Source organism: Littorina saxatilis, linkage group LG17 (assembly GCF_037325665.1).
Source record: "Littorina saxatilis isolate snail1 linkage group LG17, US_GU_Lsax_2.0, whole genome shotgun sequence".
Taxonomy (NCBI): Eukaryota; Metazoa; Mollusca; class Gastropoda; order Littorinimorpha; family Littorinidae; genus Littorina; species Littorina saxatilis.
In genome coordinates, this window is record NC_090261.1 from 44829395 (window position 1) to 44856897 (window position 27503).

The 27503-nt window shown below is 43.1% G+C and overlaps 1 protein-coding gene and 1 long non-coding RNA gene across 3 annotated transcripts; one reads left to right on the forward strand and one right to left on the reverse strand.

Annotated features, from left to right (window-relative positions):
• Positions 1–1943: 1943 nt before the first annotated feature.
• LOC138953186 (uncharacterized) lies at positions 1944–21700 on the forward strand. Its single transcript, XM_070324984.1, has 14 exons — positions 1944–2400; positions 3057–3155; positions 3784–3918; positions 4205–4276; positions 6580–6654; positions 12817–12921; positions 15005–15308; positions 15544–15826; positions 16090–16326; positions 16556–16632; positions 17489–17593; positions 17931–18133; positions 18453–18617; positions 19256–21700. Exons 1-14 carry the CDS (start codon positions 2129–2131, stop codon positions 19509–19511), a joined length of 2388 nt encoding a protein of 795 aa, XP_070181085.1. The 5' UTR covers positions 1944–2128; the 3' UTR covers positions 19512–21700.
• LOC138953187 (uncharacterized) lies at positions 21576–23821 on the reverse strand. Of its 2 annotated transcripts, XR_011451504.1 has the most exons (3): positions 23410–23821; positions 22467–22796; positions 21576–22317 (listed from the first exon to the last, which is right to left on the reverse strand). It is a non-coding gene; the product is annotated as an uncharacterized lncRNA (long non-coding RNA). The 2 variants fall into 2 exon arrangements; XR_011451503.1 differs by having other exon boundaries at positions 22467–23821.
• Positions 23822–27503: the final 3682 nt, after the last annotated feature.

Sequence of the window (27503 nt, forward strand, 5' to 3'; positions counted from 1 at the left end):
TCTTGCTGTGTATTTACTACCCTTCCATCTTTTGTTTGCAACCGGTCCATAATTTTCATATTGGCTTTACTTTTTTCCAAGTTCAAAAAATATTTGGTGTTCTTCTCCCCTTCTTCAATAAACTGGACACGGGAACGAACTTGGGCACTTTTGGCTTTTTCCAGTGACAGTACCTCAAGCTCTGATTTAATATTTTCTCTCTTTATCAAAAGTGTCTCATCCTGTGGTTTATTGGCTAATAGTGTATCAGATTCATCTAATTCCCTCTGAAGAGAAACACAATAATTAGTTTGTTTTCGTTTCCTTCCTGCTGCATAGGCTGTACACAAATCACGCATTCGTACTTTCAATAATTCCCATTTTAAGTGAGCATTCGTATCCATATTTTCTAATAAAAAGGCATCAATCAAATCATTCATCAGATCAACAAAAAATTTATCACTCAGTAATTGGTTATTGAATTTCCAATAAGAGGGACCACGTTTGATATTTACAAACTGAATTTTGAGTTCAAGCAAACGATGATCTGTGTGTGGTACTGACAAAATATTACAAAAAAGGGTTTTATCAAATAAATGATCAGAAACGAAAATATAATCGAGACGACGGGCTATAAAGGGGTTCTTCCTACTCCAGGAAAACTCCCTTTCATCTGTGTGAAACAGGCGCCATACATCATTTAAGACATTATTATTTAAGAATTGCTGGAAATTTACCACATCAACCGTTTTATGCTTTTCTCCACTTACAATATCTAAATCGTTATTCAAAACACAATTAAAATCACCACAGATTATTTTCTCACCATCTAAATTTTCTAAATACTCATTTACTTGTTTCCACAATTGAATTTTTTCCAAAGAATTATTAGGAAAATAAACGTTCACCACGTAAAAACAATTGTTATCCGAAATAATTTTCACACATAATATTCTTTCTGTTTTAAACATTATTTCCACATCACAACTGTAACTCTTTTTCATTAGGATCATTTGTCCCATTCTTTGACATGTAAGTGATGAGTGATACACTTTTCCACCCCATTCTCTCTCCCACTGGTCTTTTACATCGTCAGTAATGTACGATTCTTGCAAACATATTAAATCATACTTTCTTTTTTTAAATAAATCAAATAATGATCTTCTTTTTCTTTTGTTGCGCAATCCTCTCACATTAAGAGAACATATTGAAACGCCATTCATTACACACGTCTATCATAATGTCGCAAAAACCATCTCGTTGTCCTTTAACATAGCCAAGTCGCGAGGCACGTGAAAGCACACGTAAACACGGGGGCGCGGTCACGGATTACGGGTCAGCATAGGGAACTGTCCGCATCCTGTGAGTTGCTGAGTTCGTTTTCAGGCCTGATGCACGTGTCATTGTTTGTATCGCTTGTGTTGTCGGATGTGCGTGACACTGATAGCCTCGCTTGTTTCGTGTTCTGCGTTGTCGGGCTCATGTTTTGTTGCGGAGATCCGGAGCGTGATCGTTGTCGCTTCGCTGAGCTGCCGTCTCTTTTACTAAATCCGTGCAGGGTGCGCTGCCCAGAGATATGTTTAGGCTTCGTCGTCCTAGAGCGACCTCTGTCTCTGCTGGGAGAGGTACTGGGACTTCGTTGTCTCTGTCTCTCTGGCGCCTTGGGCTGTGTGCTAGTGTTGGACGGGGGAGGGGGAGGAGGATGGGGAGGGGGCATGTTGTTGACAGGGGTCATGTCACAGTCAGGGTCACCTGCTTTGTGGTTGTCTTTTAGACACTGCTTGCATTTAACGGGGTTGGGGCACTGTGCTGTGGAGTGAGACTGTTCAAAGCAGCGCCCACATTCTGGTGCAGTTGCCGGACTCTCTTTGCCTGTTCTCTATGGTAGAGGGTAGCTTTAAAGGCACAGTAAGCCTCCCGTAAACCATCACAGAGCTCCCCGAGCGTCTAAATACAGTACAAGCATACTTCCATTTGAACGCTCAGCGAACGGGAACATCCTGGCTGCTTTCTGTCGAGCGTGATAAATTTTCAAAGAATTTATTTTCGTGGATGAGTCCTCTACGACATTTGCGCCTCGTTTTGGTGCTGGCTGTATACAATACCGGAAATCACGCCCGGAAGTACTTCGAAGTCAATACCAACATGGATGACACTCAGTCAACAGTCGAACGCTGAAGAAGAAGATAAAATCATGGAAGCAGATAACCAACCATCTGTGATCCCTCGAAAGCGTAAGAGGGTGACAAACCCAAGGCACAACGTCTTGTCTGCATCGGAGAGAAAACGGAGACGCAACCAAAATCAGCGTGTCCAAAAGGCAAAAGTAATTAGTATCGGAAAACAGGTGAACAGATGGAAAGAGCTGAAGGAAAGCCTCGGTCTGACAAATCCTAGTTTGGCAGAACTCCTCCTCGACACGTACGTTGTTGTATTCTCTTTGCTTTGTTTTCTTTTGCTTTTGTTTTGTTATTCATCCACGGGTATTTTTTCTGATCATGCAATGCATGCATGCGTTTGGGATCGACAAGGGTAACCCAACAACGTACTTGCTCAGTCTGTGCACAGCCACATGCAATGATGCATTGTAAATTGAACCATTTCTGATCGCTGTGAAAACTACAGCCCTGAAAGTGGCGAGTAATTTACTCGCCATGGTGAGTAGAAACATGTAACTGGCGAGTAGAAATACTCATCTACTTGCCAAATGCCAGAAAAGTTACTGTAACAAATTGTTGGTTTGGCTATAGTAAAGTTTGCTGTCTGGCTAGTCTTAGTATTAGTAAAGTTTAAGAATCACTGGCCAAAGGCTAGTGTGCCATTATTTGGGACTTTCAGGCCTGAACTAGCAGTAGCATACACAAAAACGTTAGCATAACTGCAATGTATAGAGGTTTTTTTGCATTCTTTTTGTTGCTAAAAATAGAAACAAATGTTCATTAGATTTAAAATTAATGTTCAAGCACTGTCTGCATCAGCAAACGCAAACACTATTCATTTACCATCTGCTGTTTACTGTTTCTGTTCAATATATATATATATATATGCATTGTAATGGTTGTGTTTTTGTTTGTCAGTTATGAAACTACAAAGTCTTACAATACAAGTACAACTACAAAGATGTTACATACAGACCATGAAGCTGTACCACATGTACCTGTTTCTGTTCCAAGCAGGTAAGTAAACCAACTTCTAAGCACTAGCATTGAATTTTATTTGTTAAAAAAAAAAGGTTCATATTTAGAAATAAAATTTAAATTAAAAAGCATCCAATTCCAACTGTGAACAAGTATGAATGATTTCTGCTAAGTCTAGGGATAAGGAATATTTATATAATCCAGTTACAGTGTTAGGTTACCCTCATGGAAATTTGGGCTGCTTTCTTCCTGGGGAAAGCGAGCTGCCATACAATGATAAAGTCAAGGCACTACCCATTTTTTTCCTGCATGTGTGTATTCATGTTTCCAAGCACTGAGACTTTCGCTGTGAATTTAGGTTCTTTATCATGTGCATGCGCGTGAGCACATAGGGGTGCGCAGACACCAGGGAGAGTCTGCACAAAGTTGAAATAAATTCCTCAAAAAATGTGGGAATCGAACCCACACGTACACTGATAGCGATTTATAAGTAGTAGAAGTATTATTGAACGCAGCACCGCTACAGAAAGAGCTATTTCCCCACTACATACAAGTTGCGTCTAATGACAGTTGCCATGGTACCACCTGCTTCATTTTTTTAATTTTTAGCATTCCCTAGGCTATATACAGGTTGTTTTAGAGTGACACAGTGCGTTGTATTTTACAGAGCTGCTTCCGAAAAAGAGCCCGTCCCAGGTACCTCAGGGGTACTTACTTCAACTCCAGCAACCACCACGCACTTATTTCACATGGGCCACCCAACACCTGGAATGTCAGAAATATCTGCAGCTGAATCTGAGAGGTATGAAGACTTAAGTTTTGAATGTAAAGGTGCAATAAATGTGAATTGAAAATTAAAAAATTAAAAATTGTGTGAGGAATTGGTATTGAACCATATAATTCTATGATCATGTACTTTACAGTTGTCAAGTTCATATTTTGTAGGTTGTGTCTTGTTGTTTTTTTACAGGATGTTTATTTGGCTTTTTTTATGTTGATCACGTTTTTTGTTGTTTTCAAAAAGTAAACATGCGAGTTATCTTGTCACTGACCTGTGTAAAGCTTAGTTTTGTTCCAATTTATTTCAGTGAAGGCCAGTTGTCTGGTGTTGAGAAAATTCTTACCACAGACAGTGAAGATCAGGTTGGCCCAAAGCAGGGGTAAGTCTCTTTCACTATTTGCTGTGAAATGGCAAACAAAATCATCTCTTTGTTGTGAAATTACTAACAGAATCATCAACTTCAAGCAGTAACAATACTATAAACATCTCTGCTTATCTTTCCTTTCCTCTCTTTTTGGTCGCCCAAAATCCAAGGACGAAAGCCTGAATGTACATGTAGAGAAAAAGTGAAGATGTTTTATCAGTGTCAAATCAAAGGGAGCAGCTAGCTTCTCTTGCATGTGTAGCATTCCTTCCTATCATTGTGCTATTATGCTTTTTTATGCGGTGCAATTTTAGATCTGCTGCTGGTTTCCCACACACAAGTTATCACCACTGCAATGTAATCAATCAATCAATCAATGAGGCTTATATCGCGCATATTCCGTGGGTACAGTTCTAGGCGCTCTGCAGTGATGCCGTGTGAGATGAAATTTTATACGGCCAGTAATTGCAGCCATTTCGGCGCATATTTACCTTTCACGGCCTATTATTCCAAGTCACACGGGTATAGGTAGACAATTATTAACTGTGCCTAAGCAATTTTGCCAGGAAAGACCCTTTTGTCAATCATGGGATCTTTAACGTGCACACCCAATGTAGTGTACACGGGGGGGGGGGGGGGGGGGGGGGGGGGGGGAGTTCGGACACCGAAGAGAGTCTGCACACAAAGTTGACTCTGAAATAAATTTCCGCCGAACCTGGGATCGAACTCACGCTGACAGCGGCCAACTGAATACAAATCCAGCGCGCTACCAACTGAGCTATATCCCCGCCCCATGTAAGACAGAGAGAGTGTGTGAAACTGCGAAAGAAAGAAAAGCAGAAGTGGCATTGTGTGAATCATCTATGTATCTGTCTTGCAGAGAACACATGTATGCACTGTCAGAGACATGTGTAGGGCCTTTTAGTATTTAACAACGATACTCTTGTAAATTGTCGGAATGTGGTTTATGGTCATCTGCTCCACCACTGCTTTAGTTGTCTTGCAATAAAGAATGATCACTATTATTATAGTAATGATCTTAATTTTGGAAGTTGGTAGTCATACTTTTCATCAACATTTTTGCTGGGATTTGTCGAGTGAGCAGGCCTTTTCTGTCTTCTGTATCTCCTCCTCATAAGAAATAAAAGCCGAGCGCATCATTTACCATATCTTACTTCTCAATACACTGTAGCGGATAGGAGTGGTTCTGAAACCAGCTTTGTGATTGGCCAAACTTCTTACATTCGGACCATTGAACATGAGGCTCACAGTTATTTTTGCTCTTCCGTTTCCTGTGATTTTTAGCAGTGTGAAAAACAACTGAGCAGTATTTACAGAATGTGTGAGTGTTTTAACCAGGTTTATGATATTGATTGCATGCAAGTGCCTAGAATAGGTCTTCCTACGTTGTGTGCGGTTTGAGACAGAAACTGTTTACACTGCCATAATGCTAAAGGCATTGCTTGGAGGTAGCAGTAAAATTAGACACAAGGTGTTTTTGCCCCAGCAGAGAGCAGGCAGAAACTCGAATTTTGCACTCTGGACCAGTCACAGGTCAGGGCTTGGTTCTGTGTGTTCAACAGCGAGCCCACACAGTGCACATTACCAACATTTATTTTTAGTCTGAGGCAGCGCGCTGTCGTCCCTTATCTGACCACTCGGTGCTGGGGCTAAGAAGTAAATGGCACGGTTTGCACAGCAGTGCATGCTGCCAAAGCAAGAAGCTTCCATTCCATCTATTATTTCTGTCTTCATTTTTTTCTCCCTGAGTATGTATATAATATTATGCCACTTTGGTCAACATCATACAAATGGTCATTTCTGAACCGATCCCTCCCATTTGTTGTGTGTTTTCATGCCAGTCATGGTCAGTTTCCATCACCACCTGACAAGCTGACATTTATGTCTGTTGAGTATGAGTAGCAGATATTGATCATGAAAGATTCTAAATGACGCTTCATCATGGACGACACAGTCCAACGTTAGATTGTATACTCCCCTTATTTCTTCGAAAGCCCACCTGGTGTGGTAGGATGATAGTGCTTCCACAGAAGTGATCTGGGTTCAGTTCCCAGTCAAGGAAATTTGCCTGTTTGTTTTGTTTCCTTTTTTCTTCTTGTTGTTTGTTTATGCATGTTCAGGCACTATTGCCATGATCATTATGGGTAGTAGTTTTGTGTGGTTTGGGAAGGTCTGAATGGAAGATTTCTATTTTTGTTTGTTTTGTTTCTCATTGTACATCTTCTTGTGCAAGTGGGTGGTATTTTCTGAGCCTGATATTTCATCACATAATTATTGATGATACATATCTGTTGCAGAGGTACTCCACCTACACAAACAAGGGCTGCGAGAGCGCTGAGACGGCCATCAGCATCATTCCTTGATCCGTTTAAGTAAGCTTTTTTTATTTTTGTTTTTGGCATCCACCAGGGCAATAACATTTTAAAAGTTATTTAATATCATATTCTTACTCCGAATCACATTAGCATTGAGTCACCTGAGATGCTTATCACTGAAAAACGCTTACCCGGCTAAAGAATTTAAAGGGAAGCAACCCCATCACCAAAACGAAAGTGAAAGTAGCTTTGGTAATGGGCCAGTACACCGGGAGTTACCTCCCATACGGGTGTATGCCACGTCACTTCCTCTAGGAACACGTGCCTATTATCATACGTCTTTTTCACCTCGGAGAGGACGGTTCACTTTTTGACGCTCTGTGGCTGACCTTGTGTGTTTGAGTGACACCCGCCGGCCACGTTACCCAGCTTGTCTGCTCGCCTTGCCTACAGTTTGGTGAGCTCGTTCCCGTTTGTTGTTGGTTGTTTGCGCTGTTTCGTTACTGTACGTTGTCCGTTTTTTACGGACTTGTGTGTCAGTGACTTGCGTGTTTCGCCATTTTGTTGTGTGAGTTAGTTAGCTAACTCGTGTGACTTTGCTAGTAGCTCTGCGTGCCCTCTTTCTGTTTGGGCAAGTGTAGCTTTAGTATTTTGTTGACGCGTAAGCGTGTGTGTTTACTGTGTTTTCAGTCGTTTTGACTTACGTTTCAGTAAATCTTTTTACTTTGCCACGTGTTGTTGACGTTTGTGTCAGTGTCTTGCGTGTCGCCATTTTGTTGTGTGAGTTAGTTTTCTAGCTCGTGTGACTTTGTTTGTAGCTCTCCGTGCCTCTGCTTGTGGGGCAAGTTTAGCTATAGTATTTTGTTAACGCATTAGTGCGTGTGTTTACTGAATTTTCCAGTCGTTTAGACTTATGTTTCAGTAAATTTCTTTTTTTCGCGTTGCCACGTGTTGTTGTCAACATGTCTGATTCAGACAAGCGCCGTGGCAAGTCGGACCCCAAGGGGAAAATTAAGGCTAAGTCTTCCTCTTCCAAAGCAACGTTACTTGTTACAGACCAAGAGCGTAACACTTTGTTGGCTGTACCAATTTCGGCGCCTAGCGCTGTTACTACTTCTGCTTCTTTTGCGGCGCCTAGCGCTACTGTTACTTCTGCACCTGTCTCTACATCGGAGACTTCGTCTTCTTTGTTAGCACCTGGACAAGGTGCGTTGGTTTCCTCTCTGTTAAAGTCACTGGTTCCAGAAATCCGCAGCTTGGTGCAGGCAGAATTTCAGCGTTCCGTCGCCAGCAGTTCGGCGTTTCCGGCATCTGGCAGTGACGTCCGGGCATTGGCTTCCGTGTCTTTGTCCTCCACTTCCGGCTTGGAGCAGCGTCCTCCCTCTTCAGCGTCGGTTGGTAAGCAGAGCTGGTCCGATAGCCCTCGTGAGGCGCCTGGACGTTCTCCTTCGGGGGACAGCTCTTTCGCATCGGGTCACGACCGATACCTTGCTGATCTTTCATTTCCGGCGATAACCTACGAGGCCCCGGACTTGTTCGAACAGCGGCGGCAGTCGGTTTCGACTGCCGCATTTCCGGCACTTGCCGGAAGTGATGATCCGTCCGCTCCGGCACGCTACGGCGGTCGCGGCAGGATGGAGTATTCACTGACTTCCGGTCCTTCCGGATCGCGAAGTCAACCAGTGCAGTCTTCACTTCCGCATTTTGCGGTTCCGTTGACTACACTTCCGGTTTCGGCCGGAAACGCTTCTTCCTCTTCTGGTGGTTCCTTCCGGATACCAGATAGTGGATTACAGCGTGCGCCTTCCGGCTTTCAAGCGCCTAGGCTTGAGCAGGCATCACTCCACTCAGTCGGGGGAGTGACGTCAGCTCATCCAGCTCCGGTTTTTGCGGATGGTCGTCCTGCTTACCCTTTACCTTCACAGGGTTTTGGGCGGCAGGATGACGTTAGTGCTCAGGCTTTTCCGGTTTCCGGTTTGCCAGGGCATGCTTCTGCTTCCGGAACTGGTGACTTCGGTCATGGTTCCACGTGTGACTATTCTGATGCTCCATCAGTGGTCAGCGAGGAGTCGCGGGGCGTGTTTCCGTCGAAGCTCAAGTCTGTTCTTGACGTCGCGGCGGAAGTAACGTCTCGTTATTTTCCTGAAGGGGTGGTGGCTGCGGACTCTTCCGCATCATTCGTTCCTTCTGCCATGGCGGACTTCCGGCCGGCACAGGAGGATGTTTCTTCCTTCCGGTTCGCCGAGTCTCCGTCAGTGGCTTACCAACTTTCGCATTCACTGGTTCGTCCAGCACATGCGGGGAGTGGTATTCGGCCAGTGCCTGTTCCGTTACTGCTTCCTTTTGGTCCAGTTCCGGAATCAGCTCAGCAGTGGGTGGCTTCAGCTGCCCAAGCCTCTTCCTTCGTGCCTACGGCCAATAGGAAGCTTGGCATGCCCAATCAGAGCCAGAATTGGCTGGCGTCTTTTGCACTCCCTAGGGCTACCCTTCCGGTTTCCCGGGAATTGCTGCCTCTTCGGACTAAACCGATCAAGCGTGATTCGGTTTTGCCGGTTTCCGAGGCTTCCCTCCTCTCTGCTGAGGAGGTTGGACGTCGGCAGATCGAACTGTCCTCCATTGCGGAGACTCTCGTTCGGGCTCTGTCTCGGGCATTGACCGATTCGCTAGTTCCTTTCACTCTCAGTGAAGAACAGAATGCGGACGATGTCTCTGCGCTTTTGACCGCTTTGGCCAAGGTCAATGAGGAACAATTGCGTCTTTCCTCCCTGCAGTACACCCAAGCGGTACTCTGCAGGAGGGATCTCTTCCTCTCGCAGTCCCAATTCACGGAGCTGGCTACTAGGGAGACCTTGAGAGTCTCCCCGGTCTCAGAGGAGTCTCTCTTCTGTCCGCTGGCACTGGATGCCAGACAGAAGGAGATTCAGTCAAACAAGGACAGTCAGTTCCTTGACTACACTCTGAAGGGGGTGAAACAGTCTCAGCCTTCTAAACAGAAGCAGGCTCAGACATCGTCTAACCCCAAGCCAGCTCAGAAGCGGCAGGCTTCGCCGGCCGCTCGTGGTGGGAAGAAGAGGACGGCATCGGGGAGGGGGCGTGGCGGCTCTGGAAGTAAGCCACACCCCCAATGAAGCGCTCCCGATCTCACCTCCCTCCCGCCCTCCACCTTGGTGATGGCGGGAGGCCCCTCCCGGGCACTTTCTCGTTGGATGTCGGTAGTAGACAGCCAATGGATTGTGGGAGTGGTGAGTTCGGGCTTCCGTCTACTCTGGCGGGAGGAAAAGGCGCCTCTTACCCGAGTGCCTCCGCGGTTCAAGCCCCCCTTCTCGCAGGAAGCACGTTCCGTCTTGCAGTCGGAAATTGCCTCCCTGGAGCAGAAGGGCGCGGTGGAGAGAGTTCGGGTCCACAGCTCCCTGGGATTTTACGGGCGTCTGGTCGCTGTTCCCAAAGCATCAGGAGGATGGCGTCCCGTGTTGGATTTATCTCTCCTCAATACTTTCTTGAGGGAGATAAAATTCAAGATGGAGACGCCAGCCTCTGTCCGAGACTCTCTCCGCCCAGGAGACTGGGTGACCTCGATCGATCTCACGGACGCATACTTTCACATTCTTATGCATCCGACCGACCGGAAATGGCTTCGTTTCCGGTGGGGAGATCAGATCTACCAGTTTCGCGCACTCCCTTTCGGGCTGTCTCTCGCACCGTGGATTTTCACCATGGTGGTGAGACAGGTCTGTGCACTGGTGAGGTCCCAGGGTATCCGTCTGCGGGCTTATCTGGACGACTGGCTCATCATGAACCAGTCCCAGAGCGGCTGTTCGCAGGATACCCTGACGGTTCTTCGAGAATCCAACTGGTTGGGGTTCTCGATCAACCGGGTAAAGTCGGAGCTGACCCCGTCACAGACATTCACTTATCTGGGGATGTCTTTCGACACGGTCGCTTGGACTGTCCAGCCTTCTCAGAGAAGGGTGGACAAGCTCCAAGCTCAGATTCGCTCCACTTTACCTCTCCTGATGGCTTCCATCCGCTCGCTCGCCTCCATCTTGGGGCAGATGGAGTCTATGGCTCTTCTGGTTTCACTGGGCCGGGTCCACAAATGTCCGCTTCAGTTCGCGCTGAAGCCGTTTGTGGACTCTCCTCTGGTGGACTGGGACGCCCTCATCCCTTTGCAGGGATGGTTCCAGTCTGCGACCCTTCCGTGGTTGCACACGGAGTGGGTCTGCAGAGGTGTTCCGATCGTCGTGCCCCTCCCCGACCTGGACCTCTTTACAGATGCGTCCAGGGAGGGTTGGGGGGCACATACAGATCTTCAGACTCCTCCCTTTCCGTTACTCAGCCGAGTAATCCGGAAAGCGGAGATGGAGGAGCCGGCCCTTCTTCTTCTGGTCGCTCCTCTGTGGCCGTCGCAGGTCTGGTTTCCAGATCTTCTTCGGCTTGCCCAAGGGCCCCCCATTCCTCTCGCACTCGTGCGAGGGGAACTAGTGCAGCCCCGAACAGGCATTCCACACGAGGAGCCCAGTCTTCTGAAGCTTCACGTGTGGAAGTTGTTCGGGACTCGCTGAAGCGCTCTGGGGCGTCGTCTTTGACTCTGGACTTGGTGGCTCGCTCGCATAGAGCGTCCACCTCTTCAGTTTATGCTTCCCACTGGAAGGCATGGACTGCCTGGTGTTCAGCTAGAGGGGTGAGTTCGGTGGCTCCGCGCTCTATTCAGGTCGCTAACCACCTCTCTTTCATGTCTTCACAGGGCGCCTCAGTCTCCTCGTTGAGGGTCCGGCGCTCCGCTATCTCGGCGACTCTTCAGCAGATTGGTCGTTCTGTTCGAGTCGGGGGCGTTATAGCTGCAGTCATTAAAGGGGCTGCTCTTAAGGAAGCTAAAGCTCGTTTGCCCGCTCCCAAGTGGGACTTGTTTTTAATCCTGGAATTCCTTCGTTCTGCGGATTTTGAGCCTTTAAGCGAGGCCAGTCTGTTCAATGTCACTCGCAAAGCGCTGTTTCTCCTTTTGTTGGCTACGGCCCGACGGGGTAGCGAGGTCCACGCCCTGTCGGGTCAGCCTGGAGATATCTCCTTTGAGCCGGACGGTTCCGCATCTTTGCGTTTCCGGCCTGATTTCCTGGCCAAGAATCAGTCTCCGGGGCAGGCCTCTCCGCTGGTTAGAGTTAAGGCTCTGACCAGCGCGTTGGCCCCGGGTGACCCCGATTCGGTCAATTGCCCTGTGAGGGCACTTCGTCTGTACTTAGCCCGGACTCAGCCGATTCGGTCTAGTTCTCAGAAGTTGTTGTTTATCTCTCTCCTTACTAGGCGCGAGAAAGATTTGTCGAAGGTAACGTTGGCCCGGTGGGTGTCCTCGCTCATCAAGCAGGCTTATGAGTGGAGGCGCACAAAGAGGGGGGGGGTTATGCCCTCCTTGCCACTTGACTCGGCCCGAGCCCATGAGACGAGGGCGTGGGCATCCTCTCTGGCAGTTCTGCGCTCCAGACGTCTAGAGGAGGTGCTGACAACTGCGTATTGGCGTTCCGAAGATGTTTTCATAAACTTTTATCTTCGGGACGTCACAGCTCTTCGACAGGATGGCTCCAGAGGCCTTCCAGCGCTCATAGCAGCAGGCCAGTTCCTGTCCAGAACTTGATGGTGAGTTTTGATTCATTTCTAGCCCACCGCCTTGTTGATGTTATCTGCTAATGTGATTCGGAGTAAGAATATGATATTAAATGGAAAATTTCCTAAATAAATTATCATTTAATTAATATACTTACCCGAATCACATACTGTATTCCCTCCCACCTGCCCCGCTTATGGTTTTAAGATTTTTTAAAGCCGTATGATAATAGGCACGTGTTCCTAGAGGAAGTGACGTGGCATACACCCGTATGGGAGGTAACTCCCGGTGTACTGGCCCATTACCAAAGCTACTTTCACTTTCGTTTTGGTGATGGGGTTGCTTCCCTTTAAATTCTTTAGCCGGGTAAGCGTTTTTCAGTGATAAGCATCTCAGGTGACTCAATGCTAATGTGATTCGGGTAAGTATATTAATTAAATGATAATTTATTTAGGAAATTTTCCATTTTGTGACATTAAGTAAGAAAGAAAGGTAAGTGTGTGCGATGATACTAGAAAACCGTAAGGTAGTTAGATTGTACAAACATTGTCCTTTCTATGCCTGGAAAGTAATATCTGTGCTTGTGCTAGGATAAACTTTTCATCCTTTTACACTGTTTGCAGCTTGACTTCTATTGACATCACCCTGCAGTCTGAGTCAGACTGTGAAGAGACAGCGGATCCTGATGATCCAGAGTATGAACCAAGCTGCTATCTGGAAGCCATTCTGTAAGTTGTTGAAAGTCTTGTTCATAAGTTTTAAATTCATCGTTGGTATGGAAGTGCTATCATTGTTTTATTTTTCTGTATCCAAGGTCTTTTTGGTTGTTGCTTAGACTACTGTATTGTCTGTTCGAGGGACCAATATAGGACGTTTTAAATCTTCTTCTTGTCGTTTGCCTAGGACGTTTTAAATTATTTAAAAATAAACAAATGATATTTTGGTATGTATTTAAGAACAAAAGTTGTTATAGGCAAGTAGTACTATTTTGTGTGAAAAGTACTAGTTTGTATCTATTGTGGTGGAACCGGCACGGTTGGCCTAGTGGTAAGGCGTCCGCCCCGTGATCGGGAGGTTGTGGGTTCGATCCCCGGCCGGGTCATACCTAAGACTTTAAAATTGGCAATCTAGTGGCTGCTCCGCCTGGCGTCTGGCATTATGGGGTTAGCGCTAGGACTGGTTGGTCCGGTATCAGAATAATGTGACTGGGTGAGACATGAAGCCTGTACTGCGACTTCAGTCTTGTGTGTGGCGCACGTTAAATGTCAAAGCAGCACCGCCCTGATATGGCCCTTCGTGGTCGGCTGGGCATTAAGCAAACAAACAAACAAACAAATATCTATTGTGGTTTAAGCCCTGTACACGTGAAATTGTCCGAAATTGAAAGAAAAATTATCACATGTATACCCCAAAAGAGCCCCACGCTTTACCTCAAAGTCTAATACTCGGATGAGACGAAAAACCGAGGTCCCTTCGTGTACACTACATTGGGGTGTGCACGTTAAAGATCCCACGATTGACAAAAGGGTCTTTCCTGAGAAAATTGTATAGGCATAGATAAAAATGTCCACCAAATACCCGTTTGACTTGGAATAATAGGCCGTGAAAGGTGAATGTTCACCTAATAGGCTTGAAGTTTGCTGGTCGATGTGAATAGGTTATATATTGTGTGTAAAAAATGTCTGTTTGTCTATCTGTAAAAAATTCCATTTCAAACGGCATGTAGAGCGCGGAGAGCACAGTTAATTGTGGTTCGCGCTATATAAGCTCTTCATAATAAATAAATAATATATTCATTTGAACTCTCGTGTTTGTATTTTTTTTTTTAGATTTAACTTTTACGCTCAGAGGAATGCAATGTTACAGAATTGGTGTGAAAAACGTGCACACGCGGCACACCTGGCTGGCTTAGGTCAGCGTTATGCGTCACTGAGGCTCATCCGGGGTTAATATTTACCCACTTTTGGTCACATCGCTGAAAATGTTACCAGAGTACAACAAAAACTATTGACTCTAGTGCTTAACCCTTTTCAGACAAGATAGTACTAATCGTCCTCAACAACTTTTATTTGTAGACACTATGCAAAAGTTTATTGGATTTTTTAAAAATGATTTAAAACGTCCTCTGCTGGTCACCCGGACGGACTATATCTATTCATTATAAATTGTCCCACTTTATAGTGTCCTGGTCAATTTCAAAGTGTTATAGGTTTCTTCTCTTTCACGCGAGCAGTGTTGATCTGAAAGAACATAGGCAACAGCAGGATGTTGTGAATTTGACGAAAAATACAAAATTGATAATAAAGATGGCTAAATATTTTAGTCGCTTCTTTTCTAAGTTGACTCATGATGTTACGTCTCACTGGCACCGCACGCTACTTTTTCTGCACGTCATGCGCTGTGATTGTCAGACTGGTTTAATATAGATTAATTGTTATTGATATACAGAAGTAGGCCAACCGAATCCGTGAAGACTAGCTGTCCAGCACAGTGCCTTCAACATAGCAGCTGTCTACCGTTGACGTTGTAGCTTGAATAAATCTAAAACACATTACAGTGCAGAGACACACATATACAGTGGAATCCCCATTTTAAGACCTCAAAAAATCTGAAAAAATCAGGTCTTAAAAAGGATGGAGTCTTAAAATGGGGGAAGATTTACAGAGGTTATGAAGAGGAAAGCTGAGAAAACAGGGTCCTAAATTGGGGGGGGGGTCTTAAAAGGGGGGTTCCACTGTATACACTTTTGAATGCATTTTTTTATGGCCATCCCTTTATGTGCTTTGGTGACACTGTTTTCACTTATTTCAGCCCAGAGGAAGTACAGAAAGAGGCAACAGAGGTGAGCTTCGAAGAGATGTTTTTTGGAGAACTGAAGCAAGAGGACCCTCAGGAAGAAGAAGAGGAGGAAGGCTTCATTGGGAGAGGAATCCACCTGGTACATGAGCTGGAATGCGAAAAGGTGGCAAGCTCTCCCATGGCCCTTTGCTCCGTTGAGCAGGTCAAGCAGTTGGCCCTGACCTCCATCACCACCTGCATAGCTGACAGTGACAAGTGTGGCAAACCAGTCACACTTGAGCACAGTTTTGTGGGCTCTGCTTTGTACGTCAAATGGGTAAGACTGGATCACAAGATATATAATTCACAATAAATAGACCCTTTTTAGTTGACAGCACTGAGTAGTAAGAGAATCAGCGTCTGAACAGCTGAATTTTGATTGATTAAGGATACAAAAGAATGCACTAAGTTAGCCATTATTTGTGACAGTCATGGTCATGTCCATAAAAAACAAACTCATGAAAACTCTCTGGTTCCAATGAAAATCTTACGATCCTGTTTTTTTCTGACAGGTATGCGATAGTGGTCATGTGAGCAACACCTGGTGCTCCCAGCCCATTCTCAACAGGCGCCTTCACAGCGGGGACTTCCGTTTGGCAATGGCAATAGTGACATCGGGCAACAATTTTGGCAAAATCGAAATGCTGGGGAAGCACCTGAACTTGAAGATGCTCTCAAGGACGTCCTTCTTCCAGATTCAGGGCCATTACATTGTTCCAACGATCGATGATTTCTGGAAGGATCACCAGACCAGGGTCCTGGACTCAATTAGAAACAAGGAGATAGTTGTTTTGGGTAATTCATTGATTTGATCTGTGTGTGATTTTTCTTCTTTGGAAGCTACTTGCATTCTTGCAAAATGGCAGAAAGAATAATGGCCAGTGTTGTCACGCATGAAAATGTAATGTGATTCCAAACCCACCCTTCTTCCCTTGACAATTTTTTTTATCCTGTCTGAAAGAGTGAAAGTCCAAGCCAGCCGCAATGCATTGATGATCAGGCTGTTACCACTCCTTGAAAAATAGTTGCATGCAAGTAAGTTTCTTGGTCTTTTGCAGGAGATGGCCGCAATGACTCGCCTGGGTACTGTGCCCAGTACTGCACATACACTTTGATGGACAGTGAAACCAAAAAAATCCTGACCATCAAAACTGTAGACAAGAGGGAGACGGACGGAAAGTCGCCACGAATGGAGACAGAGGGCTTCCGCAGGGCAATGAGTGACCTCCTGCAGAAGGGCATCAATGTGAAGGAGGTGGTCACAGATGCACACACAGGCATTGGAGCTGTGATGAGTGAGTATGCGATAATGGCAAAAGCTTTAAAAAGAGTTTTGTTGTTGTGTTTTTTAACATCTGTCAGGTTGTTATCAGAAGAAAACATTTTTTTGACAAGTAATGGTTTTTATTTTTTAAAGTACACATACATTGTTGTGTGAGCTTACATTTGCACTAAATTAGTTCAGTTCCAAGTGTTGTTATACAATTAAAACACAAAGTAACGACACTGTTGCTTATATTTCAGAGGGCACATATCCTGCTTTGAGTCATTCGCACGACATCTGGCATGCTGCGAAGAACCTGAGCAAGAAACTAACAAAGGTATATTGTCATATGGTGACAAGGTTTCTTTCTTTACTTTACTTTCTTTATTTGGTGTTTAACGTCGTTTTCAACCATTCAAGGTTATATCGCGACGGGGGTGACAAGGTTGATTTAAATCGTTTTGTTTATGGCAAGTAATAAGCTGATAATTTAGTGTTTATTCATGAAAGCTTTTCACATTTTACCTGACGGACAACATAAGTGAGTGATGCTGCGTCAAAACTGTTCTAATTGAGGAGAATTTAGATTATGTCATACGATGTTTGATCCAAATCAGACTTATAAAAGAAGCGTCTATAACTGTTTCATGTCCTAGTGTTTCTGTTAGAATAGAAGTAAGTAACAGACACAATGGGACCCCTTTTAAGACCTTCAACAATCTGAGAAAATTGTGTCTTAAAGTTAAAATGTTGGTGAATTTACAGAGGTTATGAACAGACATTCTGGAAAAGTAAGGTCTTAACAGGGGAGGTCTAAAATTGGGAGGTCAAAAGGGTGTTTCATGATCATTATTTCCTTGAATGAAGGCAAGTGCAACCTTCCCATATACTGCAAAGACCTTAGCAGCTTTACCTGAGACAAATGACCCAGTGGGTAATAACAAAGAGATTCCAAAAATCAAACCAAGCAAGATGGAAGCATTATTATAACTTATATGACAGTGTTAAATGCAATAATCTCACCTTCAGTGTTCTATCTTCGAACAATATGGAAAAGACACCATGTTGGTAAACTTTATTTTGCATTGGAAGGGCAGTAATACTGAGATGGTTATTGTTGTAAAATTGAATAGAGTAGGAAAGGTATGTAAAGTAGCTGTATGCATAATGCACAATTTGCTTCTGTATTTTAGCTTGGAAGCCTAAGGAAACATGCTGCTCTACAGAAGTGGACGAAAGACATCGTGAATCATTTTTGGTTCACCTGCCGAACAGCTACAGACCACAGGCAGTTTGTGGTATGTTTTTTTTAATGCTATGCATGTACTTTAAATGTTAAAAAGTTGACCTCCATGGCCAACAAACAGCTGTCACCCCATGCACTTAATTATATAATTGCCATATAAAATGTGCTGACTTTTGGGGGTAAATTTCAGATAAGGAAACAAGGAAGATATATGAAATCCGTTCGTGTAACAAGGCATAGAAAAACTAATTGCTCTGGATACAAACTGAGGGGGGTTGTTGTCAATATGTAACTAAACCACATATTTCAGCCTTCAGTTTATCGATTATGTAAGTCCTAGTAGCAAGGTTGTTTGAGTATGTATCTTTTTTTTTAAAACTTGTGTACAGGAGCTCCTTCGCGGTGTTTTGCACCACATCACAGGAGACCATGAGTGGGCCCTTGGATGCTGCCAGCATGGTGAGCTGTCTGAGAGTGACAGAAACAAACCTTGGCTGGACGCCAGAGAGGACAGCGATACCATCAAGGAACTGGCTAACATTCTCCTGCACCCTCGCCTTCTCAGTAAAGTGAAACACTACTTGAACTTCCGGTGAGTTGTTTTCGTTTAAGGTGGGATCTTTTTATTACATTTAGTCTAGTTTGGACAAAATATTTTTCATGTAGACGATTTTTGGATAACAAGAATTTGGCTATTGACTGGGAATCGAGAAGAGGGTGATAGTATTTGCATTAACATGTGGTTTGTCCGTGTGTAAAGAATAAACCTGGGCTATCAAGTTATTAAAAACAGCATCAGAACACAGATAAAGTGAGCATAGCATGTTCAGTTTGGTATGGTAACAATACTGATAGCAGTAGTATGAACTTAGACCCATGATATCTGACATCTGTGCATTATGACAACACAGGAGCACAGCTGACCTGGAGGTGTTTCACCAGCACATACTCATGTATTGTGCCAAGAGGTATGCTTACACGCCTCCAGTGTACAGGATCAGGAATGTCCTTGCTGCTCTGGACCACAACTTCCATTTGGGGAGGAGTGTGAAAACAAAACCAGATGGACAAATCCAGTAAGATATATATTAAAATGGTGTTGTTTTGTCATTATTTTGCTGTTTTTATGTTGTTTCAATTGTTTGTTTCTTGTTACGGGTTATTGTGTTCTTGGTTACTTCAGCACACATACCAACATACACTGTCCACATCAATAGACACAAACAAGCTGATGGTATCCCTTTTTTCTGCATGAAAAGAAATCATAGAAATTGCAATCACATTACATTTGTTCATAACATAAAACATCAAATTATGAAGAGAAAACTATTCAAAACAGTCAGAGAAAAAAGACACATCAATTATGTTTCCAGGTACATTTCACACAGGGTAGGCAACTATGTGAGCAATAGTGTGGAACGTGGGTTAGAACTATTATGTAAACTGCAGTAAAGCTGCAGTAAACCAAAAGTATCTTTTATACAAATTCTCTATACTCCTTTTTTTGTTCTTCAAAGTACTAACACGAGACTTTAGTGGGGGGTTGCTAAGACTGAGAACTGTGTTACAAAAAACTAAAAAGGTATGTTGCCATAACGTTGTTATTGAGAAAAAATATATGTTACAATCACGAATATATTGACCCAGCGTGTAAAGTGATTGTTGTGTAAGGCTTGCTTTGGTCAATATATCCTCACATTTTTTTTATTGGTAGGTACCACCGTTGCTTCAATAAAAAAAGTGGACGGTGGACTGTGTTCCCTGTGAAAGAGGAAAAAGACTACAGCTACCTAAAAGACCTGACCCTCCAGGCTCTTCTCAAGCGCATGCAGGACAGACGCGGAATGAAGAGGAGCAGAGACCTGGAGGATGCTGATCCCCGCCGCATTGCCCGAACCATCATGGGTCAGGCTCCGCCAGCTGAGCAGGTGTCCAGATTTTCTGGCACACCAGCTTTTTCTTCAAACTAGACTTGCAACCCTCTTAGCTAACCAGTTTTTAGAAAGTTCTGACCAAACATTATTAATACCTCAGAGCTGAAAGAACAAAACAGAATTTGTATTCTTCCAATTGTTTACAGCATGTGTTTGGTGAAAAATAAATATCTGCTGCAATCCACTCATTACTTCTTTGTTTACCCGACTTTCCCATTTTTGGAAGGCTTTATCCCAGGTCATTTTGCCTGTGTAATCTTAGATTCAGGATCTTTAAAATTGACCTCAGATATTTTTGTTAGGCTATATATTCCAAGGTGTTAAAACCCTTACAGAATGGACACCATAACTTAATCCACAACGTGTACCATAATTATAGCATAAAAAACCTAAAAAACCCAGATTTTCTTGCATTCAGCCGAATAGAAAATGAGTGTTTGGTTAGTTTTTTTTATTTAAACAAAAAGACATCATAAGATCAGAACATAATTATAATCAGTGTAATCAACATGTATAATTTCTATACCACAGTGATTTTAGGTAGTGCTAGAAACAAAAAATCAGTCCACAAAAACTTATGTCGTAATGAATATAATACAACGCTAACAATCTCTAAATCAACTTGTTGGACGATCAACAGTCATTTCGTACACCAAATAACCCAGTACTGTCGTTTCCCCAACTAAAATGTTTGTACTTGTAGTTTCTTGAGACAACATGATTTTGCCAACATCATCTTGCTCTCTGTAATATTAATTGTTCCATCTTTCATGCTCTATAATTCTTTTAGATAATGCCAACTCTACAAACAACGGGCTAAAACAAGCGCCAAGTATCATGTTTTTGTGGCGTACGGAACGCGTTTGAAAGTGGAAGCAAAAATGTATCCGGGTAATAGGTTAGCTCTGTCAAGGGAATAATGGGAAGGTGATGGCTGGTTAGAGATATTGTGGGTATTTTCCAAGCTTGTATACACAATCATTGCTCTTTTGCCCGCCAAAGCAGCTTTTGAATGGGCAAAACAGGGTGTTCATAAGTTGCACTTGAACACAAAATGCAGAAAAACAAACACGTTTCGGTTTCGCATCCGTTGATAATGCCATACTATTTGAGTTCTCTTATTTTGTTGTTGTTGCTGATCAATATTCAATTTCATTTGTTGTGGGTGCGGCACAGAGCTGTGTGATACTGTGTTTGGCAGAGGACGGCTCAAAAAATATGTTCTGTAGGGCAGACAGATCTTGATGATTTTTGACAAATATTTACGGTACGAAGAATTTTGGTCCCCGATAAACAATTAGCGGTCCATTGGAAAGGCATAGTAATTACTCACTAGTATCTTCTGCAATTTTAACCCCAGGTTTCTTGGCCTTGTAGACTTTTTGTAAATCTGACTTTTTGTACTTTGAAGAAAGTATCTACAGCATTTGATTTGAGCACCATTAAAAAAAATTACAAACGAAGTGTTTGCAACAAAAAAGTAATTTTTAGATTAGGTGACTCAAATAAAAAAATTTACAAGTACACGTACACAATTATGTGACAAATTTAACCATAATTTCAAGATAAAAGTTTTCTTTTTTTTTCTTCTCAAAAATACCCTTCAGCCCCCATTTTTGGCCTTGTACTGTTCACTGCCACAGACAGATACAAGGAAAAGATGACACATTTGACATGTTATAAATACTGGATGGCTTTAACCATGTTTAATCGCCAAAACGGTCTGGTTTAAATCCGGTGTATTGGCCCCATGCATCTGGAAATTTATCCCTGATCTTCCAAACGCAACACGATGGTATAACACGTCTCTGTCCCGCACCAAGCCTCCCATGGACCCACAATATAAACTGGCGATATGCTGCATGCCTATTGGCTCTGTTGTTGTCGTCTGCCTCGTCATCTGCCCGTATCATGTCCTGGCGATACTTTCTGGCCAGGCTCAGGACAGCTTCATCCAGAATAAGGACCTCAAAATCCTGTTATAGAAAGAAATATGCATTTGTTGTTGTACATAGAAACCGTGGTTTCACATCTGCCATATACTTTTCCTTTCTTCTTTTCATATTGAAAAGTATGTGTGGTATGTAATCTCACTGATGGTTTTAACTTTTTTCAGTAAAGAAATTGAGTTTATGTATGTGTTTTATATGTTCTGCATACAGGATTGTTAGAATTTCCATGTGTTTGCTCTCTAAACACATATATATTAAAACCATTTAAAGTTGCTTTTTTTGTTTTCTCCTTCCTTTTCCTCACAAGTGTCTGTTTCTGGATGAATGTTTATGCAGGGGGCATTGTATATTTCAAGCTTGGGAAAAAAGAGGAAACCAAAATTAGATTGAGAGAAAACATAGTATTATCCATCTGAAGGCTTGTCACATTTTGAGTATACTGGAGACTCACTCCATTTTAAGACCCTGTTTTCTCCGATATTGTTTTCATAACTTCTGTAAATTTACAACAATTTTAAGAGTAAGACTCCCTCCTTTTTAAGATCTGAATTTCTTAGACTTTGTGAGGTCTGAAAATGTGGGTTCCACTGTACCTGCATCAAATGGATAGTATGGAAAGTGCTACAAACACAAACATACAACTGACTTACGGCCAAGAGTGTGAGGCATGTTGCCTTACGGCAACATACTTCTTCAATCGTTTTTCGCATTATGCGGCACTTGCCACAGATGCACCAGTCAGGCACTCCCTCTCCAGCAGGTGGGGGGTGACCATGGTCTGGTCTGTCCGGGGCTGGCTCCAGAACGTCGAAGACCAAGCTGGGGTACTTCTCCAGCATGGTCACAAACAGCTCTCGCAGACGCTGCTCGCTAACAGTTTCAATCATTGTCTGCAACAGTAAATAAGAGAGAAGACAAATGTCATATCATATTTACAATCTCCATGGGTCGGGCTGAAAAAAAGTAACACAACACTAACACTTCAGTAAACAACACCATGTTCCAAATCACATAAGAAACAAAAGAAGTTTGCACTCACTCTCATTCTAGAACGTCTGTCACGAATGACAGTAAGCGCACTTGTAACGGCCAACTGTCCCCTGGAACCGCGTCGAATTCTCTGCCTTCCTCTGCCACCTCTTTGTCTTCCACTTCCATCAGGTTGTCTCCCTCTTCCACCATCACTTGCTTCTCTTGTAGTTGTAACTGTTAGTGTCGCTCCTCTTCTCCCCCTGGGCCGAATAGTTCGTCCCCTCCCTCTCGTTGGAGGTGTTCCCCTCGCTGGAGGGGTTCCTGACAGCGACACATCACTGAGGGGGTACACCCGTGTTGGTGAGCCACTACTGGCTGTAGAGACATCCGCATCAACCTGAAATTGATTTCTTATTATATAATTATCAAATACTACTGAACTCAAACTAACACTTCATGTGTACACACACAGAACACACACACAGAACACACACACAAAATAATTTCGGATGGGAAAATCCTGTTCACAATGACATTTATAAAACAGCAGAGCAAACGCCCTTGAGCAAACCAACCAACTGTGGTTAGTGACTTGCTAACGAATTTACAGTGAGGATGATTTTAATATACTGAACACCTAGTGACCTACCCCTCGGCGAAATCTCAAACAAAAAACCACTGGGACATGAGCTATGACTCGCTTTCAGACCTGAAGAAATGCGATCTAACGCCCACCTATATTTCTGTAACCACAGAACCGAAAGTGAAACTAAAAGGGTGGTGTAGTGGTATCCGGAGTAACCGTTACACCCCCCCCCCCCCCCCCTCTTCACTTAAAACGTCCAAACATATAAATATGTATGCACTTGAAATCAATCTTATTATTTTGATGTATAGAAACGTCTGGCTTATAAATGAGGTTGATCCAGGACATCATCATGATCGACATGTATCACAAGTCTTGTGAGCAGATTTTTGCCGCATGAAAGAACAAAAGTATACACACTCACCTCTGTGCCCGTAGACTCCGACATATTGTTGTTCACGTCCACAACAAAAACAAAACTAGACGTCTTCCGTGATCACGGTTTCGTCGAAGCCAAAATATGACAAGACTCAAAAGAAACAGACCGTGTTACTGTCAACACTGAAAGGCTGGCGTCTTGTCGGAACCGGAAACGGCACAGAGCATGCGCACAGAACAAACTGGTATCTTCCGATGTCACAGAGTACAAATAAACATAATGATTTCTTGTCTGGTTTACTTGTTCTAAATGGCCATTAAATGTGATTCATTGGCTCTGAATGCGGCATTAGAGGTAGTTGTAGGCTATAGCTAGTGTGTTTCATCAGGCTAAAACTGTTTTTATCGTGAGAAGATTTGAATCGTTCTGTAAACCATTTTCGGCATACTGGGGCTTTAACAGGGATGCAGATTTAAAAAAAAAGACCACCCCTTCACCCCACAGAAATGTTGCCTTTTTCTCTCTCTCTCTCTCGATATAATTATTGACTTAAGACATAATGTTAGTCAATCCAATGAGATGCGTTCGAATATGAGAACTTATCAGCAACAGTTATATATTTTGCAGTAATACTGAGAATAACATTACTGTACAATTAAAAACTGGAAACTGCTTTTCCAGAAGCTGACAATTAAACTGCCAGACCGCCCGACGGGTGAGTGATTTTCGATTTTCATTGGCCCAGCAAAATTTCGACCAGCCGCGTGCCAACGGGGTAGTGTATTTCCGCATCCCTGTCGTCATCCACTTAAACCACTACTACCGGTATACCATTATTTACAACAAACCAGCTTTCGATGAGCAGACTGTTTTTTTCAAATAAATAGTGAATTACTGATGGATGTCTTAACTACCTTCGATTTGTGAAAGGTTGACGGTGACATGTAGTTAAGTGAAACGTTGTATTGATGTGATGTTACACTGTATTAAATATATAAATATGTGACACATTAGTTTGTACTATGTGTGTGCGTGCGTATGCGTGTGTGTGTATGTATGTGTGTGTGTGTGTGTGTGTGTGTGTGTGTCTGTGTTTATGTGTGTTTGTGTGTGTGTGTGTATGTGTGTGTGTGTGCGTATGTGTGTGTGTGTGTGTGTGTGTGTGTGTGTGCTTCACGTACACAATCAAGAGAAGTAACTCAGTGGAAGTAACCACAACAACGAGCCTGCTTTGCAACATTTAAGTAAGCTTTCAACACACTTGCTTTTTCAACGTGAAGACAGTCCTCCCGCGTGGTAGCATTATTTGTAAAGCATAATCTTATGGTATAGCTTTGGAAGCGATCGATGGGCCTTTTTCTCTCGGCATTATCCCTTTTAGGCATGTATGACTTGAGTTCTTGTATTCATGTTTATTTAAATTCAAGAAATTATGACTGTGTTAGACACAGCTGTAACGTGTAAAGTCAGACTCTAATTCTACTATTGCAGGATCTTTCTGCACTCTGAATTAAACCATTAGATGAAGCACTCTGAATCTGTTCTTTAAAATAGACGAACAAGATACTCAAGAGACAAAATATTTTGTATTTCAGTCAAGTTGGGTTATAGTTAAGAATGAAACAGATTTCGTGATTGGTCAGATTGTCGGTGTTCGGTTCTCGATGAATACCAAAACTCTCGTCAATTGCAAACGGTTGTGAGTTTGCCGTTCATCAAAAGCAAAAGGAAGGGAAACTATAATTATGTGAAGGAATAAAGCAGGAGGAGAGTGGAAGGACAGTGATGCAAAAACATATCTCTTGCAACTTGATTCTTGCAGGTAAGTGAACTGAAAGGAGTCTATGAACAGAACAGAATCATTTCGGCATTGCAATCGCATGAAAGCAGGACAGAGTTCGGTGACAGATAGAATTAAAATAACATTTACAGGCTTTCATTTGAAACTTCTTGGTCATCATCATCGCGAATTGACGCCCTTCCAAAGCCTAATTGAAGCCCTCCGTCGCTTCTCTTCGTCGAGTTTCAATAAGGTTTTGGTCGAGCGTCAATCGATGAGGATGACCGAGAAGTTTTAAATGGAAGCCTGTACATAATTATGTAAATCGCGAAAATATGAACAACCTCTATGAACGAGGCTTCATGGGAATATCACTGGTCATTGTGACACGGCTTTCAGCTTTCAGCAGCGTTTTGAACTAAGTGTAAAAGAAAATAACGACATAGATTAGACGATGCACAAGATAAACACTGCCCAATTGATATAATAAGGTTAGATAAAATAAGATACAACTCTGTCGCAGTTTCGCACGTTTGACCGAGATCATGGAGAGCTGCGCAGAACGTCATCAAAACCTAATCTATTCTATTACGACGTTACGTATACGCTTTCTTTGGGATGGAGGCGAGAGACAGATCAATTTCCTTCCTTGACCTTCGATCGTTTGAAATGCATTCGATAATTAGAAAATAGAAAAGATGGGCCAATATTTGTCTGACCTCGTTTGGATGAGTTGAAATGATAAACTTTGCAGCACAATCTTCAAAATGTTTTATTGATGCAAGTTGTTTACCGTCTTTCTCATATGAATATGCACTTAAAAAAATACATGAAGTGGTTTGTTTGTCGAACAAGTGGACGAAGCGATCTCGATAAATTGCAATAACAGTCATTATATTGACCCGTGGCGCAGTGTCGGACGAAAATGTCGACTGCACGAAAAGATTGTTTTGAAAATCTATTCGTATACTACGGTGCGACAAATGAAACAAAACGCATTTTGAATATAAAACAAGTCGCGTGAAGCGATATCAACACATTTAGTCAATCGGTCGGCCTGGAACTAAGACATCAACACTTAAAACCAGACATAAACACAGACAAACAAACAGAGAGAGAGAGAGAGAAAGAGAGAGGGAGAGAGAGAGAGAGAGAGAGAGAGAGAGAGAGAGAGAGAGAACAAAAAAAGAGAGAGAGACAGAGAGATAGAGATAGAGAGAGAAAGGGAGAGAGAGAGAGAGAGAGTGAGAGTGAGAGAGACAGACAGAGAGAGAGAGAAAGAGAGAGAGAGAGAGAGAGAGAGAGAGAGAGAGAGAGAGAGAGAGAGAGAGAGAGAGAGAGAGAGAGAGAGAGCGTTGGGACAATATTTTCAAAACTAGACAGTAACCGTAACCGCGAGTATCTTGACAAATCGTTCTGTTTTTGTGTGGGTTTTTCCCCCCGAAGATTATTCCATAAACACATATACAGACTGATCTGTGCATAATGCCAGTTTGTGTGAACATGCCTTCAACTTTGAAATACAATGGTACATGTACCTGCGATGCGAGTGCCATCCGATGGGAAGACCCATGTCCCATGTTCTTCTAATCTATTTCACATGTTCGCTCTCTCGGACTTCTTGTCTCTCGCTCACTCACTCTCTCTCTCTCTCTCTCTCTCTTCTGTGTGTGTGTGCGTGTGCGTGTGCGTGTATATATATGTGTGTGTGTGTGTTCTGATAATGTATGGTTGTATATCTGTATATCACATGTCGATAAAAAATGATCTTATTCTTATATTACTATTATTGCGTGTGTCTGCGTTTCATCATAAAAAGTTTGTTCCTATGTATTCCCATTTCGATTATAACCATTTTGCTTAGATCAGGACTAGCTGTAAGAAAGGTCCTACGGACCTAATGCTATCTTTCCTGTAATAAAGTTCAATGTTTCAATGTTTCAATGTTTCTCTCTCTCTCTCTCTCTCTCTCTCTCTCTCTCTCTCTCTCTCTCTCTCTCTCTCTCTCTCTCTCTTTTCCCTCACTGTCTTTGTCTCAAGCTATGTATCTGTTTCTCTGTCTCCCCTCTCTGTCACTATATTTGTCTTTGTCTCTGTCTCTGTCTGTCTGTCTGTCTGTCTGTCTGTCTGTCTGTCTGTCTGTCTGTCTGTCTGTCTGTCTGTCTGTCTGTCTGTCTCTCTCTCTCTCTCTTGCTCTCACACACTCTCTCTCTCCCTTTCCAATTGTCTGTTTTTCTCTTAATCTTGCTAGAATATACCTATCATGAAACTACACCTTCAAGATAATGACACTTTTGGTTGGTTCCGAACAATCTACTTTCATCACAGGTTCCACTGTATCACTATTTTGTTGCAAATG

Excerpts from the sequence above, each read along its gene's own strand:
- LOC138953186 (XM_070324984.1), top strand. The coding sequence starts at position 2,129 with ATGACACTCAGTCAACAGTCGAACGCTGAAGAAGAAGATAAAATCATG. Across the intron at positions 2,401-3,056 it reads GCAGAACTCCTCCTCGACAC|TTATGAAACTACAAAGTCTT; the intron begins GTACGTTGTTGT and ends TTTGTTTGTCAG. Across the intron at positions 6,655-12,816 it reads TCATTCCTTGATCCGTTTAA|CTTGACTTCTATTGACATCA; the intron begins GTAAGCTTTTTT and ends CACTGTTTGCAG.